This window comes from Solanum verrucosum, unplaced genomic scaffold (genome assembly GCF_900185275.1).
Source record: "Solanum verrucosum unplaced genomic scaffold, falcon-dt-bn FXZP01000252.1, whole genome shotgun sequence".
In the NCBI taxonomy this organism is placed as follows: Eukaryota; Viridiplantae; Streptophyta; class Magnoliopsida; order Solanales; family Solanaceae; genus Solanum; species Solanum verrucosum.
Window position 1 is genome coordinate 88,904 of NW_026019988.1, and position 17,049 is coordinate 105,952.

Here is a 17,049-nt window from a genome sequence, read left to right on the forward strand (position 1 = left end):
GTGCATAGGAATATTGGACCAACAAATTACCCTACTGCAGTTACAGGATGATGGTCAACAGGAAAAATCTGTGAACCTTGCGGACAAGGTTCTTATCGGTGAAGGAGGTAATGTTATGACCACGTCAGTTGGGGGCCTCCAGTCCGCAGCCAGGTCATTATTCCTTCAAAGCTGAAAATGTGAGGCACAACAAGTGAATTAGGAGTAAGGTGATGAGACCAACAATTTTTTGGTTGTCCACCCAGTGCCCGGACAGTATTTTAGTCCAACTAAACTGGGATTCGCGCTGTAAAGTCTTACATTGGGTCAAGGCATTTCCTAATTAAGGCGACCCCATATCCCGGGCTCAAACTAGAGACCTCTCATTAGAAGGAGTACTTTCCATTCCACCACTATCCTCATCTGTAGATGAGACCAACATTAGCTAGAAATAATTTTCTTTGTTCTTTGAGTCATGTGTAATTTCTGAATTCTCCTCTCCTAATTATTTTCTGGTTCTCTCTCCCCATCTAGTGTCCCTCTCTATCAGTGTCTGTATTTTGGGTGTTCCATTGAGTATCCATGTCAATTGAGTCTATTTCTATTGACTTCATTTCATCTAATTTGCTTGCGTTCTTATAAAATGTTTACAGGTGTGTATCAGATTCTTTAAAAGTAATGTATTTTTCAAGGATTGTTTTTTTGGCAACATGTGTTCACACATTCGTATCACTAAGGGGTCGTTTGGTAGAGTGTATATTAAAAATAATGCATGCATTAATTATATGTATTAGTAATTCATTGTTTGATGCATTTTTTCATGCTATGTATAACTAGTGCTTAGTTATACACTCAATTGTGTATTGAGGAGTGTATTACTAATACCATGTATTTCTAGGTATTAGTAATGCAAAGGGTTTAATACATGCATTAATATGGTTAAAGACCCAATTATCCCTCAAAAAGTACTTTTACATCTTTTCCACCATAATTGTGAAGGATACTTTCGTAAATAAATATTTTTATTGTTCACTTTGGGAGTAGACACTTTTTATCAAAGACAACTTCATTTTTAGAGCTCGAACTTGAAAGTTCTAATTAAAAGTGAAAAAATACTTACCATTTCATCACAAAGGCTTTTTAGAATACCAAAATTCCAAATTGTATTACATGTTTTGTAAAAACTACCAACATATAAAATCTTTTTTCCTTGCAAGAAAAAAAAAGAAATAAATGTTGTAAATTCAGTTGAAGAATAATTGCTACACCAAATTAGGTGTAAGAACTCAAACTAGATATATTTAAAAATACACAAAATAACAATTGAATTAGAGAAAACAGTTGCATTATAAAATTTCAATTGAACAAATTGGACAAGCTCAAGCTAAGCTTAAATTTTTGCTAAACAAAATATAAAGAACATAACTAATACAAAAAATAACAAATTATATATATTTTTTCGCCATGCAAATCTCACTCAAATTACGATAACCTAATATATTAACATAGTACATAACAAATCCTATTTGTTTTGTGCCTCCAAAATACTCCTTCACCATTTGCCCTCCTTTGGCGGTTCATTCCCCCCCCCCCCCCACAAAACTCCACCCCACCCCTACCCCCCATAGAAAGGAATTGAACTTTCTTTTTCTCCTTCATATAGTCATCTTATTATAATCAATGATACAATCTCTTAAGTTTGGTCTTTACAATTTCATCACTTCCAATAGGTAATATATGTCAGTTTCTATTTTTGTATTCTTTTTGTTGTTCTTGATTTTTTCTTCTCAAGAGGGTACCTTTTTCTCAGTGTTGGAGTCATTTTAAGGAAACCCAAGTTTCAGGTTTTGGTTTATGTGAATTTGACAATAATGGGGTCTAAGAAAAGACCCTTTTCAACCTCATCAGCTACTGGAAAACCAAATGAACAAATGAGTGTTGCAGCTGAAAAGGGTGTTTCAAAGGTTGTTTCTTTTTGACCAATTTATGTCTTTTTCAGCATTTTGAGGATGGTTCAGTAAGAAAGATTGAGTTTTTGTTTGTTTGTTTGAGTTTTTATTTGTTACATGTAGGAAAATGGTGGCAAGAGTGGGGAGATTCTTGTGGAGGATATGGAAACAGTAGAGAAAATGACTGTTCCTCAGCTCAGAGTAAAACTTAGGTATATTTTAAAGTGCTAACTGTTTTGCATCATATGCTATTATGTTGTAGATGATTCATGTCTGTTTCACTTGTTGTTTAGCCTCGGCTTCTTAGTATCTTCTTGTTGTGTCTGTTTGTTGCTATTGCCTCTTTTTCACTGTTTGTTCAGCTGAGGGTCTTTCAGAGATAGCCTCTCTATCTGCGTACACTATGTTGTTGATTCGTTTGCTATCAATGAGTTTTGAGCCGTGCGACATTGGCCCTCTGGAATTTCTCGGTTATTAAAGTAAGTGTAGAGAATGGAAGAAACAAAAATGGGTTTTGCATTGCATGTTTGTGGTAGTGCAATTAGTTTCTTGGTTGCTGGAGGAACTCAAGTATATCTTATAGTGCTCAGTGTTTGACATCATGTGCTATTATGTTATAAGTGATTCATATTTGTTTTCTATCATTGAGTTCTAAGCCATGCGCTATTGCCTTCAAGAATTTATTGGTCAGCCCCAAAAAAATAAAAAGATTGTAGAGCATGGAGGAAACAAAGATGGGGTTTTGCATTGCATGTTTGTTGTAATGCAATTAGTTGCTTGGTTTCTGTAGAAAGGAATCCATATTTTTACTTGATTTAGAGGTTTGATTGAATAATTTTGTGTGGTTCATTAAATGCCTGGATTAGTCTCTTAGAAAATGAGGAAAAAAGAATATTGGCTGGACTTCTTTGTTTCAAGCAAAGATAATTGGATGCATACCTTTTTTACAGGGAAGTGTATATGAAAAGATTTTTTCTATATTGCTTCTTGCAATAATTTTCAATGTTAGATATAAGGTTAATTATATGTGTGAAAATGATTACCTGACAGCCACAACATGTACTACCTTTGTGCATTATATACTCTAGCTTTACATAGGTACTTGCCAGCTTGGTCTAAAATATTCTTCCTTAAGCAGTGAGTACGTAAAATTATTGAACTCCGTGAAGAATTATGATGCCTTAGTAGAGCTAAAAGAGTCCTGAACCTGGTTTGGACTAAGCAAGTGGCTGGAAGCATTATAGTATCAGTGTAATCAAAAGCAAAAAGCACGAAAAAGCTCTAAGGTGTGTTGGGGGCTTTAGGCGCATAGCGCAAACAAAGCATGTGCTTTAATGGAAAAAAGTGCAAACTGCAAAGGGAGAAAAAAAACCAATATATATATTTAGTCCAAGACACAATTATAAGTTTGAATGACAAATATATGAACAAAGAAATTGAATTTGTTTAATGAATAAGTGAAATATCAATTATGTTACCTGATTCAAAATAATAAGTGAAATATCAATTGTTTAGTGTTGCCTCTTCAGAAGAGGCTTCTTGGCAAGGAAAAATATACCTTAGAACCTTGATGACGACACTAAAACGCACATTAAGCGAGGCGAAGAGCTTAACACGTTTTGCGCCTCGCTTTGGGGCTTAAGCTTGCCTTTGACAACACTGTATAGCATACAACACTAAGTGATTCATCTGGAACACGAAAGTTGGTCTAGAACCTCTGTTCGGAAGTCTGCAGAATGTATCACCTAGTAATTTACAGCAGCTTTCAATTTGATTCTGTGACATGACAGCAAGTTCTGCGTTTTCAGGAGTCTTGGGATTCCTTCCAGAGGTACTAAGCTAGAACTTGTTGCTTCTTTGAAGACTTTCCTCAACAGCAAACTTGATGGTACTGTTTTCTGTCATTTTAATTGCAACCAAGCCCATAAAATAATGTCTTTATTAGAAAGTGATGAACAGTATTTATCTAGGTGATCATAGTATTATTCTGTGGACTTCTCCAAAATCCAAAGTGCAACAGAAAGATACTTTTAACCGGTAACTTTCTGCTATAGATGCAGGCAATGGATCTGTGGCACAGGAGGAAAAAGTATCATCTGAGGAGAGTCTAGAAGTAGCAGATAACCCTTCAAAAAAGAAGTCTAGAAAAGTGCCAAGTAAGAATTGTGACCAAAGTGACGTTGCATCCGAGGTTCCTACCACTCGGCAGACGAAAAAAACGAGTCACCAAAGGCCAGACCAAGGATACCAGTTTTGACATTATTGTTAAACAAGCTGAAATTACCCAAGAAATGTCCATTGAATCTAATGATATAAAAGGTAATTTGGTAATTTTCATTTTGTCTGGTTATTTCGCACTTGACTTACTGTACATCTTGGCTTTGCTGTGACAGCAAATTAAATGATGAATAACTTTACAGGCAAGAAAAATGTACGAGCAAAGAGAAAAGTTTCATCGGCGACTGCTTCAGCACACATAGGAGTTTCTGAGGCTGTTGTTCTTTCTGTAAATCAAGATGAACCTTGGACTATTTTCGCTCACAAGAAGCCTAAAGATGGGTGGATTGTATACAATCCTAAAACAATGAGGCCACCTCCTCTTTCTAAGGATACTAAACATGTTAAGTTATTGTCTTGGAATGTCAATGGTCTGAGGGCTCTATTGAAGTTAAAGAATCTTTGCATACAGCAGCTTGCTGATAGAGAAGATTTTGATGTAATATGCCTACAGGAGACTAAACTTCAGGCAAACTCTCATGTTATCTCTTTTCTGTTAGTAGGGATCAACTTGATATTTTAATAGATATTTTATACATAACTTACACATAGTAGCACAGTCAGGGAAGGGGAACCCCCTTCACCAGAAAATTATATTGTATAGATAAGACTAACATTATCAATTATGTATATATAGTAGATGTTGAATCCTCCTTGCTTCTTCGTGTGTTTACTTTATATTTTGAATACCCTTTTAAAAAATCATGGCTCCACCGCTGTTTACACACAATGCAAAATGTTATGCATGTAATTTGTACCCTATCTTTCTCGGTTCTTAGATTATTGGAGTGGATGAAAATAAGGGAAATGGTAGAGACATAATTTCTTATGCCGTTTGGACATTCTGCAGTGTGTCCTTCAAATTTCTGCAATGTGATATAATATAACAGCTGTTTATCTTACTCATACATATTGAGATCGTTGTAAACAAACTTAGGATGCAGATGACTTCACTTAATACAATTATGGTCTTCTTCTTTCAAACAAAGATAAAAATTGTGTGTAACAGCAGCATGGCCAATAACCGCAAGACAGTTATGTGCCATCTCATTACATAATCCTCCTAAATTTCAACTCGATGAAAGAAACAGTGTTTACCACCATATACACACATACACATGTTCATGTATATCCATACACACACTCATATTCATGTATGTGTGTGTGTAACCATTCAGGTTTCTTAAGGTTACTTGCTTCCTAGTTAACACAATTCTTCAAATTCAAGGTGGGCTGAGTTCTCAGATCTAGATTGTGGAGACTGCAACAGAAACTGGAGGTTTTCTTTTTTGTGTTTAAACAAGTTCGACAAACTCTAGTTATCGGTATATTATAGAAGAGATGGAAAATTACCTTCTAGTGCAATAGTTAAGATCTAAGCTGCTTACTGCCATCAATGAGCTTAGGTCATTAGTTATGGTTTCTGAATACTGTGTAGACTACTATATGACCGATAAAGATTTTTTCCCTTTCCTATAACAAATATTTGTGCTGTCTCTAATTTCACGTCTGATTCTTGAAAGCAGGAGAAAGACGTTGAAGCGATCAAGGAAAGTTTCCATGACTATAAGAATAGCTTTTGGACGTGCAGTGTCTCTAAGCTTGGATATTCTGGTACCGCAATCATCTCACGGGTACGATCCTTTGTCCTTCCCGTTCTCTTTTTTTCCTTTTATTTTTCTGATTTTCTTCTTCATTAGACCTGTCAAATTATCTAACTCCGCCATTCTTGCACTGAACATAGATCTCCAAATACACCTGTCCGTAAGTGCAAAACCAGAATTGAAGAAGTTAGAGGGGAAAAGGAGTAGAAAGTACTGCAAAAATTAGCTACTTCCATAACTCATAATATATGTACATTTTCTTGATCCACGGGTATTTCTTTGTGCAAGAAGATCTTTAAAAGGTCTCTGCTGTTTGATCTTCCTTATTTGAGATTGCTTTTCCTTTATGAATTATGATATCTATTTTTACGGTAAGCCTTCCATTGGGTGCCTTACTTTGGTCTTTGAGAATTTTTTTTACTTATAGAGAAGGAAGAAAATTGAGCAACTATGTCTTCCTTCCTTGAATTGTTTTTGGTTTATTTGGTATGTAAGCAGTATTATCCTGTTGCTTTCCTTTTTGACAGATTAAACCAGTTTCTATTAAATATGGTCTCGGTATACCAGATCATGATACTGAAGGACGACTTGTCACGGTGGAATTTGATAACTTCTATTTACTGTGTGGATATGTTCCAAATTCTGGTGATGGACTACGCCGATTGGTATTTCCCTACGTTTTTCAGTGTCTTCTTGTATTTGTTATGTTATGTTATGCAGTTCTTCTTACGGACATGACTAACAAGATGTACTTTACCAGACATACAGAATTACAGAGTGGGATCCTTCTCTTGGCAGTTACATGAAAGTAAGTGTTGCTTTCTTTACTGACATCTTATGCATCGCGTATCATTTCTCCATCAAGTACCTCAATTTTTTCTTAAAAAAATAATTCTTCTGTGGCTTTGCAGGAGCTAGAAAAGTCGAAACCTGTTGTTTTGACCGGTGATCTAAATTGTGCCCATGAGGAGATAGATATTTATAATCCTGCTGTAAGTATTTTTTTTGTCACATCCAATCATGTAAATGATCCAGTATGCTTATGTGAATGATACATTGTGCTAAGTGACTCTTGATATATAGTTGTAAGAGAAGATACAAAACAGCATCAATGATGGCCCCTAAGAGACAAAATAAAAGCTACAACGAAGCAAGCATTAGAATTTAGAGCAGATTGAAACTATACTACTCCCTCCTTTCAATTTGTTTGTTTGGTTTTCACTTGACGTGTAGTTCAAGAAAATCAAGAATACTTCTGAATCTTGCGGTCTTAAACAAAAAATTTGTGGAATGTATCAAAATGTCCTTTAACCTTGTGGTCATAAACATGCTATGAGGGAAGTTAGAATTAAAGAGTTGTTAAAAAGGGGAAAAAGGGCAAATTTTTTTATAAAATAAAACAGAGTAAAAAGCGAAGTAAGACAAACAAATTGAAATGGAGGGAGTACAATTTAAATTACTACATGTTTAAGGTGATTATGTTAGCATCTATCTTTAAGGATAACATTGGAATCAACATAAACGAAATCCTATCCAATTACAGTATACAGGTCAAGATATACTTTGAAATCTAATAGGTGTGGGAAGTGCTCCAAATATCATCTGGAGGGAAAAGAATTGTTTACTTTAACTAGCATATAGAAGTCATCCACCACAAATAGAGATACATTACTTTTCTGAAAAGAAAAAAATCAAAACTTGGCAACTGTTTGCACCTAGTGCCATGGGAACTTGTTCGGTCCTCCCATCATTTACTGAAATAGTTATTCATTGGTTAAAGTACAATTGAGTATTGGAAATTATCATTCTAACACAATGATTTGACTTTGCAACCTAGGATTTCTGTTTGCTTGTGGATTTAAGCAATTGTCTTCAGTTGTTAGCTTAGCTTACTGAAGTTGCATTTTAGTTTTGATATCATTCTGATTCATGGTTTCTGATTTTTCCCCTACATTTGCTTAGGGAAATAAAAGAAGTGCAGGCTTTACTGAAGAAGAAAGACAGTCTTTCGAAACGAACTTTCTAAACAAGGGGTTTGTAGATACATTCAGGAAGCAGCATCCCGGCGTCGTTGGTTATACTTACTGGGGTTACCGCCATGGTGGACGTAAAACTAATAAAGGTATTTAAAAATTTATTCTATTATGGTGGTATTTACTTGTCCTCTGTTTACCTTGAGCTGTTCTTATTATGACAAACTAAGAAAACCAGAAACATGCCTCAGTTTGTGCTTCTTCATGTACTCTTCTCCATAGCCCTACAAGTAGATATTTTCGTGTGTTTTACTGTCTAGTGAATGACAACATTGCCCATTTGACAGTAGTCATTGTGGAAGTACAACTTTTGAGTTAAAACGCTGGTACTTGCTTGTGGATTAGAGTCCCATATTGGTTGGGGAATGGACTAGTGATTTGACTATGCAGCCTAGGCTTCAGGTTGTTAACTTGAATGAACTATCTTGGCGAATGCACTCCTAAAGCTTTACGCCAAAACATTTAGCAACTTATAATCTGTACCAGATTGTCAACTATCTTGAGCTGACGGGGTCCTAGAGCCTTACGCCAGACTTTTAGCAACCTAGACATTTACACCAGGTTGTTAATTTAACTTTCTTGATGCTGATGGAATCCTAGAGCTTCACGTGAGACTTTCCGCAACCTAGATGCTTGCACCAGTTACGTCAATCTGCTACTTAGATAAAGGCTGGACTACCTATCGCCATGTAGTTATGTTTTCTCTTTTCACATATTAACCTATTTAACTACTCGTCCAACCTCTTATTTTTCTAATCTCTAGTCACCTATCGTATTTGTTACTTCTTCTCCTTCACAAGATAATTCCAACCTCACATTCTTTGTCCAATTACATTTGCTATTTTAAGGATAGTTTTTCAGATTGTTTGTGATAGGACTTACCCTATATTCTTTTTACCGTCTGGGAAATAAAATGGCAGGATGGCGGCTTGACTACTTCCTTGTCTCGGAATGCATTGCTGACAAGGTGCACGACTCATATATTCTCCCAGATGTAGATGGCAGTGATCACAGTCCCATTGGCCTTGTCCTGAAGCTGTAGTAGGTTCCAAGTACCAGCCATCGTTTTTGCTAATTCCAACATCTTTGATCGTCTTCTCGAAGAAGATGGAACCATAACAAGAAAACGCGACAGAGATTATATTCAAGAAGCTAACAGGGAGTACATATATGACTCATAAGGCTTTTTGACATATAAATGGTGAATCCTGATTTTTGTGAAGTGGCATACAGGATTCTCATATGTTCAACTATTTTTGATGCCTTGTTGATTCACAGAGGAAGCAAATGTGAGTGTCATAATACTCCTGTTGCAACTTGTGTTTTTTGTTTAACCTTCCAGCATTTGGAACTTACTAATCTAACTAATTTGGATTCACATCGTAGAAAGTCTACTGTGGTGATGTTAGTGCTCTCCGTATTTTTGCCCGAACACACTGATTGGCTAGTTCCAATTTCATCACGTGCTCATAATCTATTGATCCAATTAATTTGAATTTGCATCGTGAAAAGCCTACTATATGATTGTTTTAGTGCTTCTTACTTTGCTCAGCGTTTATACACATTGTGGTTTCCATCTTGTAATTGTAATCTATGATTTGATTAATTTGAATTCATAGAAAGCCGGATTTTAGTGGCCCTATTTTTTATGTGCATGCAGCTTTAGAGCAACCTTGTGAACATAAATAGATTGTTTTAGATTTTTAGCTCGAGTAAGCTTATTAAAAATTGTGTAAAGCAAATGTATTAGCAAAAAAATCATGTTGGAAACAATTGCATATGAGAACAAGTAGCAACAACAAATAACACAAATAGGTACCACTGAAATTGAAGGAAAAAAAGGGTAAGAGTGTTTGGTTGGGAAATAGTTATACTAGGGATTGTTATTCCACCTTTAATGTGGGAACAAATAATACTACGATTTTGGAATAACTAATTTTGGGATAAGTTATTGTTATTTCGTAATTTTATCTCAATTAAATATGGGATAAACTCATCCTAATATTAAACTTGGGATTAGAAATAATAATGTTGAAGGAGCTAAACAATACTCGACTATAGGGATGTTCACGGTTTGGATAAAAACCGATTCAAACCGAAAAATCAAACCAAACTGATTAAATGAATCGATTTAATTTGGTTTTGGTTTGGTTTGGTTTTAGATTGTTAAGAACCGATAGTATTTGGTTTGGTTATGGTTTTGTTCGAAAAAAATCGAAGAAATAACCGAACGAACCAACAAGTTATATAAATAAATTTTATTACTATACATACATAATATATTAATATTCATAAACAATTTTAAAGATTTTACATATGTTTCATCAAAATTTATTTATAATTTACTTATGAAAGAAAAAATGTCCAAGATGAGAACATTTTTCTTATTGGTTTCATGTATATGAATGTCTATGGAAATTCTTTATGGGACTGAAAATGTCATTGTCTCTTCCTTCTATGCCAAAATAGTGAATTTTAAAGTTTTATTCAGTAAATTTAATGATCGAAAATTCTATAATGTCAGTCATTCTAACTATTTTTTTTGTTTGAATGGATTGTTGTCACTTTTTTCACGTTTTGAATGAATTGTTTCTTTTATTTTTATGTATGGTTATAACCGAATAACCGAACCAAACCAAAATCGAAAACAACCAAACCGATAAATGTATATTATATTTGGTTTGGTTTGATTTTGATAATTTTGAAACCGATTAAGTTGGTTTGGTTTTGGTTTTGATCAATAACCAACCCAAACCAAATCGTGAACACCCCTACTCGACTATCTACTAACCTATAACTTTTATCTTCAATCTTAAATATATCCATATCTAGGTCTTGTTCTCGATATGCTATCACTGTAGTCAAATTCTTACACCTTGTCCAGGGGCGAAGCTACGACCATCCAAGTGGTCAGTCAAACAGCCTTCGCTGGAAAATTACACCACATATATGGGTCAAATTATGGGTTGAATATATATATAATGTTGAACACCTTTGACACAAGTTTTTTCTTTTGTGCAATTGTTAAGGGATGGTTAGTTTCAACCCAATCCCAATTTCAACCCAACATTTAGCGGTTTCAAACCTTGTTGAGCCATTTTTTTGTTTTTAAATATATTGTAACAACTTTAAATTCAAAGCTAAAATCGATAGATGCATTCTATTTTATTTTTTTAAAATAAAAAATATTTAATAGTGTGATTTGTGTTTCGTATAAAGTTAGATGCATTTATTTATCAGTATTGCACTTTATACATAATAATTATTTTTTATTGTATATATAATCAATGCATCAGAAGAGAAAAAACTCAACTATTTGTATTTGATAGTAACAAATATTGGAATAATTCCTGGTACAATCGCTAAGTCAAACAAATACACATTTAACTCGCTAATCAAAAAATTATTCTTAAATACCCTTGATAAAATCTCTCGTCTCCGCCACTAACATTGTCACTAGAACATCCGTGCATTAAAAAAGAAAAAAGAAAATACAAAAAAAATAAAGCTTGATCTCCCTTTTTGAAGCAACAATGGACCCCACATATGACAATTCATCTGACGTGTCCAATTTCTATTGGATATCAAGTGTATTATAGACCAGAAAATAATTAATTAAGTGAATAATAACAAAATATAAATAAATAAAAAATAAAAAATAAAAAATTCAGACCCAAAATGACAAGAGTCTCCCACAAGTGACACACAGTGAGAAAGAGAGATCGAAACAATGGCAGCTAAAAAACGACCGTCAACAGCGGCGCCGGCGACCGTGAATCAACCGGAATCATCCATAAACACGGAAAAGCCTAAATCCGGTGACTCCTCACCGGAACCTCCTATAGCGCCGGCGAAAGTTTACTTAATTTTCAAAATCTCTTTGATATTCTTAATCCCGTACTTCTACTTGATATTTTACCACTACAAAATCGAATCGGAGCTCCGACGATCGATTCTCATCAATGCAATTGTTAGCTTGATAGGATTCTTCGTCACTGTTACTATGATTCCTGTTGCCTCTAAGTACGTATTGAGAAGGAATTTATTTGGATATGATATCAACAAAAAAGGCACTCCTCAAGGCTCTGTCAAAGTGTAAGTTTTTTTATTTGTTTTTGCTTAGAAAGAAGAAATTGAAGTTTAATTTACTTGAAGCTAGTGGAATTCAGTACTGATTCGAATTTATTATGCCTTACTTTTTGATTTTGATAGTCTTAGTTTGAATTGGTTTGCTTAAAAGTTAAAAAATGTGAAATTTCTATTTTAGAAGCTTTTCATTTATGCATATCTTTTAGATCATTACCACAAGAGCCATGGTTGATTCTTGAGCTCATCACACAATATGTAATGTGGCTACAGTGTTTCAATTTGGTTGTCCAGTTTGGACTAGGCACGGAGTTTAAGAAAGTAAAAAACTTTTGAATCTCATGGTCTTCAACTAAATATACCAAAATATTCTTTAATCTTGTGGTCTTAGAAATGTTACATGGAAAGTTGGAATAAAAAAGTTATCAGGAAAGTATAGAGAATTTTTTTTTAAAATGGACTAAAAGGGAAAGTAAGACAAACAAATTGAAATGGAGAGAGTACCAGCTTACAGCTAATGCTGGGAATTCGTAAAAAAAAATTCTCTTTACTGATAAAAAAGAATCAGCATAGATCATTATGGAACGGCCTAAAATGACGGTAGGACATCTTTGCTGGGACAAAGTGAGTAATTTGATGGACTCAGTTAAGAGATTCAATAGTTAACAACCAAGTTCAACTAAGTTATTCAGTGTATGACTAAGCAATGTATGAGTGATCCATGTTGTTTTTTCGCAGACCTGAGTCACTAGGCATTATTGTTGGGGCTGTGTTCTTGGTCGTGGCAATCTTGTTTCAATATTTCAACTTCACAGCTGATTCAAATGTAAGTAAAGATGCAAGCTGTGTGGTTTAATTTGGAGTTTTTTGTTCATTGATGATCTACTTTACGTCTTGATAACTGCTTATATTGATTTACTTTTTCTGGCATTATTTTGTGTGCTCCTTTCTTGCTTGCCAGTCGTGGGAACTTCTAACTAGTATTAGTATGATAAAACATGAGATAGTTTTTTTTCTCCATTTAAAGGTGAGAAAAAACAGTGCCAAAGATTGATCCCTACTGACATTGAGCTTATAAGCACACGTTTTGCTATATTCTTTTAACTTCTTCAAAGGATTATAATTAAAACAGTCCATGATTTATCAGTCCCAAACGAGTTGTGAAGGACTATATGAATCCTCACTAATCATTATCTTTATTGATTTAAAAGAATTGTAGCTGTAAGGTTAAAGAGAATAAACATATCCAGTATTCACTAGTTGTAGTGTTCCAAGTTGCTGGTTTATTGCTTTTTGGGGGGAAATACTACTAATTGACAATTCACAAGTGGTTGTGCATTGCAGTAAATTGGGCAGCTGGGTTAATTATCATGCATCCTTACACACGTATCCAAATCCATTTATTTCCCATTGACTTTTTTGCTGCCTGTGATGGTGTCAATTGACATCTTACAACTGACTTCTATAGAAAATTTTGAATAATCAAAGAGAATGTAACTAACCAAATCACTTTTTGCAAGTTTTATCTGGAAAAAAAACACTCTTTTGACTTTGCAAATATATAATTATTTACACAACGAGAAGAAAAACTCTGATGTGCATCCAATGTGCTTGTGCACGAAGCACATGCCTTCTTCCTTCTAAGTGAACTAAAGCATGATCTGGTTGTGTCAAAAGAATAGGCCCAAAAAGCATAATATGTAACGAACGCATGGAATTTTCAAAATAGGAGGACAGGGCTGTGACTGAAAACGAGAAGACAATCACAACAATTTGGTATATATTAAAGGATCACTCTAATAATGGGTTCGATACTAACTTTAAATGTCAAAATTAATTTCATAAAGCAAAAGGTACTCTGCAACAAAAAGCAGAACAGTGATGTCAAAGGCATAGAAAAATGTAGGGCAGGATAAAACAGTGCAGATAGGTAGAGATTAAGCAGACTAGATGGGGAGAGAAGTAGTGAGAAAGAGGGGTGTGTGGATAACCTCAAAATATTGTGTATATGCTTGTTCATATGTGATTTGTGTAATAGTCACATTAAAATTGTTGCTCGAAATAATAGTACTTAGCTGCACCTTCTTTTTTCCTTGTCAAAAAATTGTTGTTCTAGCTGTTGACTTTGAACTTGGCAGTGGCTTGTTGAGTACAATGCTGCATTATCTTCAATCTGCTTCATGATGCTACTTGGGTTTGTGGATGATGTCCTTGATGTACCTTGGAGAGTGTAAGCATTTCTTTCATATCTAAAGGCTATCTCTGATGCAACTGGTGGGAACCTTTTGAAATCTTTTCAGCTTAGATTCTTATGAAGTTCATGTAATTTTTTGAAACAGGAAACTGCTGTTACCCTCCATTGCAGCTCTTCCATTGTTGATGGCATATGCTGGGCATACAACTATTATTATACCGAAACCCCTTGTATCATATGTTGGATTAGAGATCTTGGATCTAGGTAAGCATCCTATGATTTCTTTGTGCTTCTATAGAAAGTCCTTAAGTTGGAGTTATTCATATTTGATGAAGTACTCAAAGTTTAAAATGCACATTTAACATGCTTAAAGTTGTCTCTTGTATGGATGTAATTCTTTACCATTTCATACATGAATTCTTTCCATATGTTGTCTTCAGCTCGGTTCTTCATTCTCTCTGGTTTTACAGGATGTATCTACAAATTATATATGTGGCTATTGGCAATATTTTGCACAAATTCAATCAATATCCACGCTGGTATCAATGGCCTTGAAGTTGGGCAGACAGTCGTTATTGCAGCTGCTGTAAGCTTTAACCGTTCTCTAGTTATCACTTGGACGATTGAATGTCATCTAACTCTATAGTAATTACAGATTTTGATACACAACATCATGCAAATTGGAGCATCTGCTGATCCTGAATACAAACTAGCCCATGCTTTTTCTATTTACCTTGTTCAGCCAATGCTTGCTACTTCCTTGGCTTTACTATCATACAACTGGTAAAATTTAATCTTGAAACAACCTCAAAGTTCTCCTTCAGCATACGTTTTACTTAATACACTCGCCACTGTCATTGTAGGTATCCTTCCTCAGTTTTCGTTGGTGATACCTTTACATATTTTGCTGGAATGACCATGGCAGTGGCTGGAATCTTGGGTCACTTTAGGTACATCTTTCTGCTTGTTTCTAGCAATTCAGTTCAGTAGTGCTTCTGCTAGTCTCTTTCTTGAACCATTTGATTGCATCTTTGATCTTTTAGAAAAAAGGTCATCCCATTTTCCCTTGTCGGTTTGACTTTGTGACCTAGTGATTTCCAGGCGAGAATGGAGCACCCTCGTTGGCTCATGACTATGAATCCCATGTTTTTCCAATAAGTGACTGGGATATTTGTATTTATCAGGAAAAGAAAAGTGACTATAGTATTGTGTGAACAATAGAGTATTGTCTTTATCAGGAAAAAAGTGACTAGTCTATCGTCCTTGAAAAGTGGAACCAAGGGAATGACATCCTCAGACAATTTGAATATTATTTTATTAAAAACAAAAGAGTTCATTCTCAAAAAAAGTGGCACCAACACGATCCCAAATCTGTTCACGAAGGGCTTAACAAACAAGCCCATATCAGGGGAAAACTACCCATATCTGAAAAAAATGTGAAGGGTTTTTTAACTCGCTAATTCATAAAGTTCTCAAGAATCAGTCTCTCAAAGAGTTGAATCACATTACTTCTCCTATAAAATGCTTGTAATTTATTCCTTTCCAGATCCAAAAAAAAAGAAAGTAGACTTGGCTGCGTTTAGGATCTCATTGATATTAGTGAAAAGAAACTGTGAAGACTAGTTTTGGCTGAGTTGGGGATCTCATTGATGTATTAAATTGTTAATTGAAGTGAAATCTTCAAACTTGTGTAGATCGTAGAATGGTATCATAGTTGAAATATATGAAACGTATTAAGATGTACCAAAACAGTTCAAGTGTCACATAAACTGTCAGATCGAGTATCACCATTGTATGTATTGTATAAATGATCTTTAGTGTCTGTACTTATGAAGATATTTGTTCAAGTTTCTTCATCTGAAACTTAAGACTAATGCGCCTAGCTTTGTCTATTTCCTTTCAGTGAAACACTGCTTATATTCTTTTTGCCGCAAGTTCTGAACTTCCTACTATCAGTACCTCAGGTTCTCTCTCTCTCTTTGTGCAACCCATCTTGCAAAATAAATGATATATTTTAAACTAATTTTGGATCTCTAAGTACTCTCAACTCCCTTGAATTCCTTTCAGCTTGCTGGTATTGTACCTTGTCCAAGGCATCGGCTCCCTAAGTAAGTTCTCTAATTGAAGCAGCTGAAGTTTTGGAATTCATGTTTGTGTCTGGACTAACTAATCTTGTACCCTTTCAGGTTCGATCCTCAGACTGGCTTATTGACTGGAACAAATGATGGGACGCTAGTGAACCTTTTCTTAAGGCAATTGGGCAGAATGTCAGAGCAGTCCCTTTGTGTCGTGCTACTAGTCTTCCAGGTAAATAACTTGTTCTTTCTTTCTCTTCTTTACATTTTTTTCTCATCTATAAACCAACAGGGGTGTTCAGTTGCTTTCCTGTTACCTCCATCGATTGTTCTTAAATCACAAAACAGTGATATATTTCTAGTTAGTCAACGTAGTTAAGATAACAATAATGCTGATCGTAGCATGCTCAATCATTGAGCTCATGAACTGCTTCGATTGTTTATGTACATGATCTCATCAGATAAGTTCTTATACATGGAAGGATTGTCAAGAGTAACAAATGTATGTCTTACAGGCCCTGTGCTGTGGCTTCTGTTTTCTGCTGAGATGGCTCCTTACGGGTTGGTACAAATGAAGCTGTGATACAAGATCAGCTATTTCAATAGGCGAATTCCATCAGAACATTAACTTAAACCTGCATGATGAGGTTTTTATTTTATGAAGAAACGACGATACCATATTTTGAAGAAAGTGACAGCCATATACATTCATGCATGATAGTTGAAACTTGTAACCTATACTGATTCCCTAGGAGAATTTTGTTAGAAACTGCATTAGCACATGTTGTACTTAGCTTTCTTTGTACGATTTTGATGTTGGGAGACGCATTTATCTTGGTAATTATGTCTAAC

General features: G+C 34.9%; 2 protein-coding genes across 2 annotated transcripts; both read left to right on the forward strand.

The window, feature by feature from the left end:
- The first annotated feature begins 1,589 nt into the window (after nt 1–1,589).
- On the forward strand, nt 1,590–9,338 carry LOC125818638 (DNA-(apurinic or apyrimidinic site) endonuclease, chloroplastic). The gene is given in 13 exon segments (XM_049498148.1): nt 1,590–1,709; nt 1,790–1,943; nt 2,052–2,140; nt 3,737–3,816; nt 3,983–4,140; nt 4,142–4,247; nt 4,349–4,674; nt 5,732–5,839; nt 6,337–6,474; nt 6,570–6,617; nt 6,721–6,801; nt 7,772–7,931; nt 8,763–9,338. Coding segments are annotated over 13 exon segments (1,620 nt in total). The 5' UTR covers nt 1,590–1,659; the 3' UTR covers nt 8,885–9,338.
- A 2,170-nt stretch (nt 9,339–11,508) lies between these two features.
- Nucleotides 11,509–17,016, forward strand: LOC125818620 (uncharacterized). The gene is made up of 11 exons (XM_049498122.1): nt 11,509–11,937; nt 12,667–12,754; nt 14,067–14,158; nt 14,268–14,386; nt 14,593–14,708; nt 14,778–14,905; nt 14,986–15,072; nt 16,026–16,086; nt 16,190–16,230; nt 16,309–16,429; nt 16,713–17,016. The coding sequence occupies exons 1-11, from the start codon at nt 11,573–11,575 to the stop codon at nt 16,770–16,772; spliced, it is 1,278 nt and encodes a 425-aa protein (XP_049354079.1). The 5' UTR covers nt 11,509–11,572; the 3' UTR covers nt 16,773–17,016.
- The last annotated feature ends 33 nt before the right edge of the window (nt 17,017–17,049 follow it).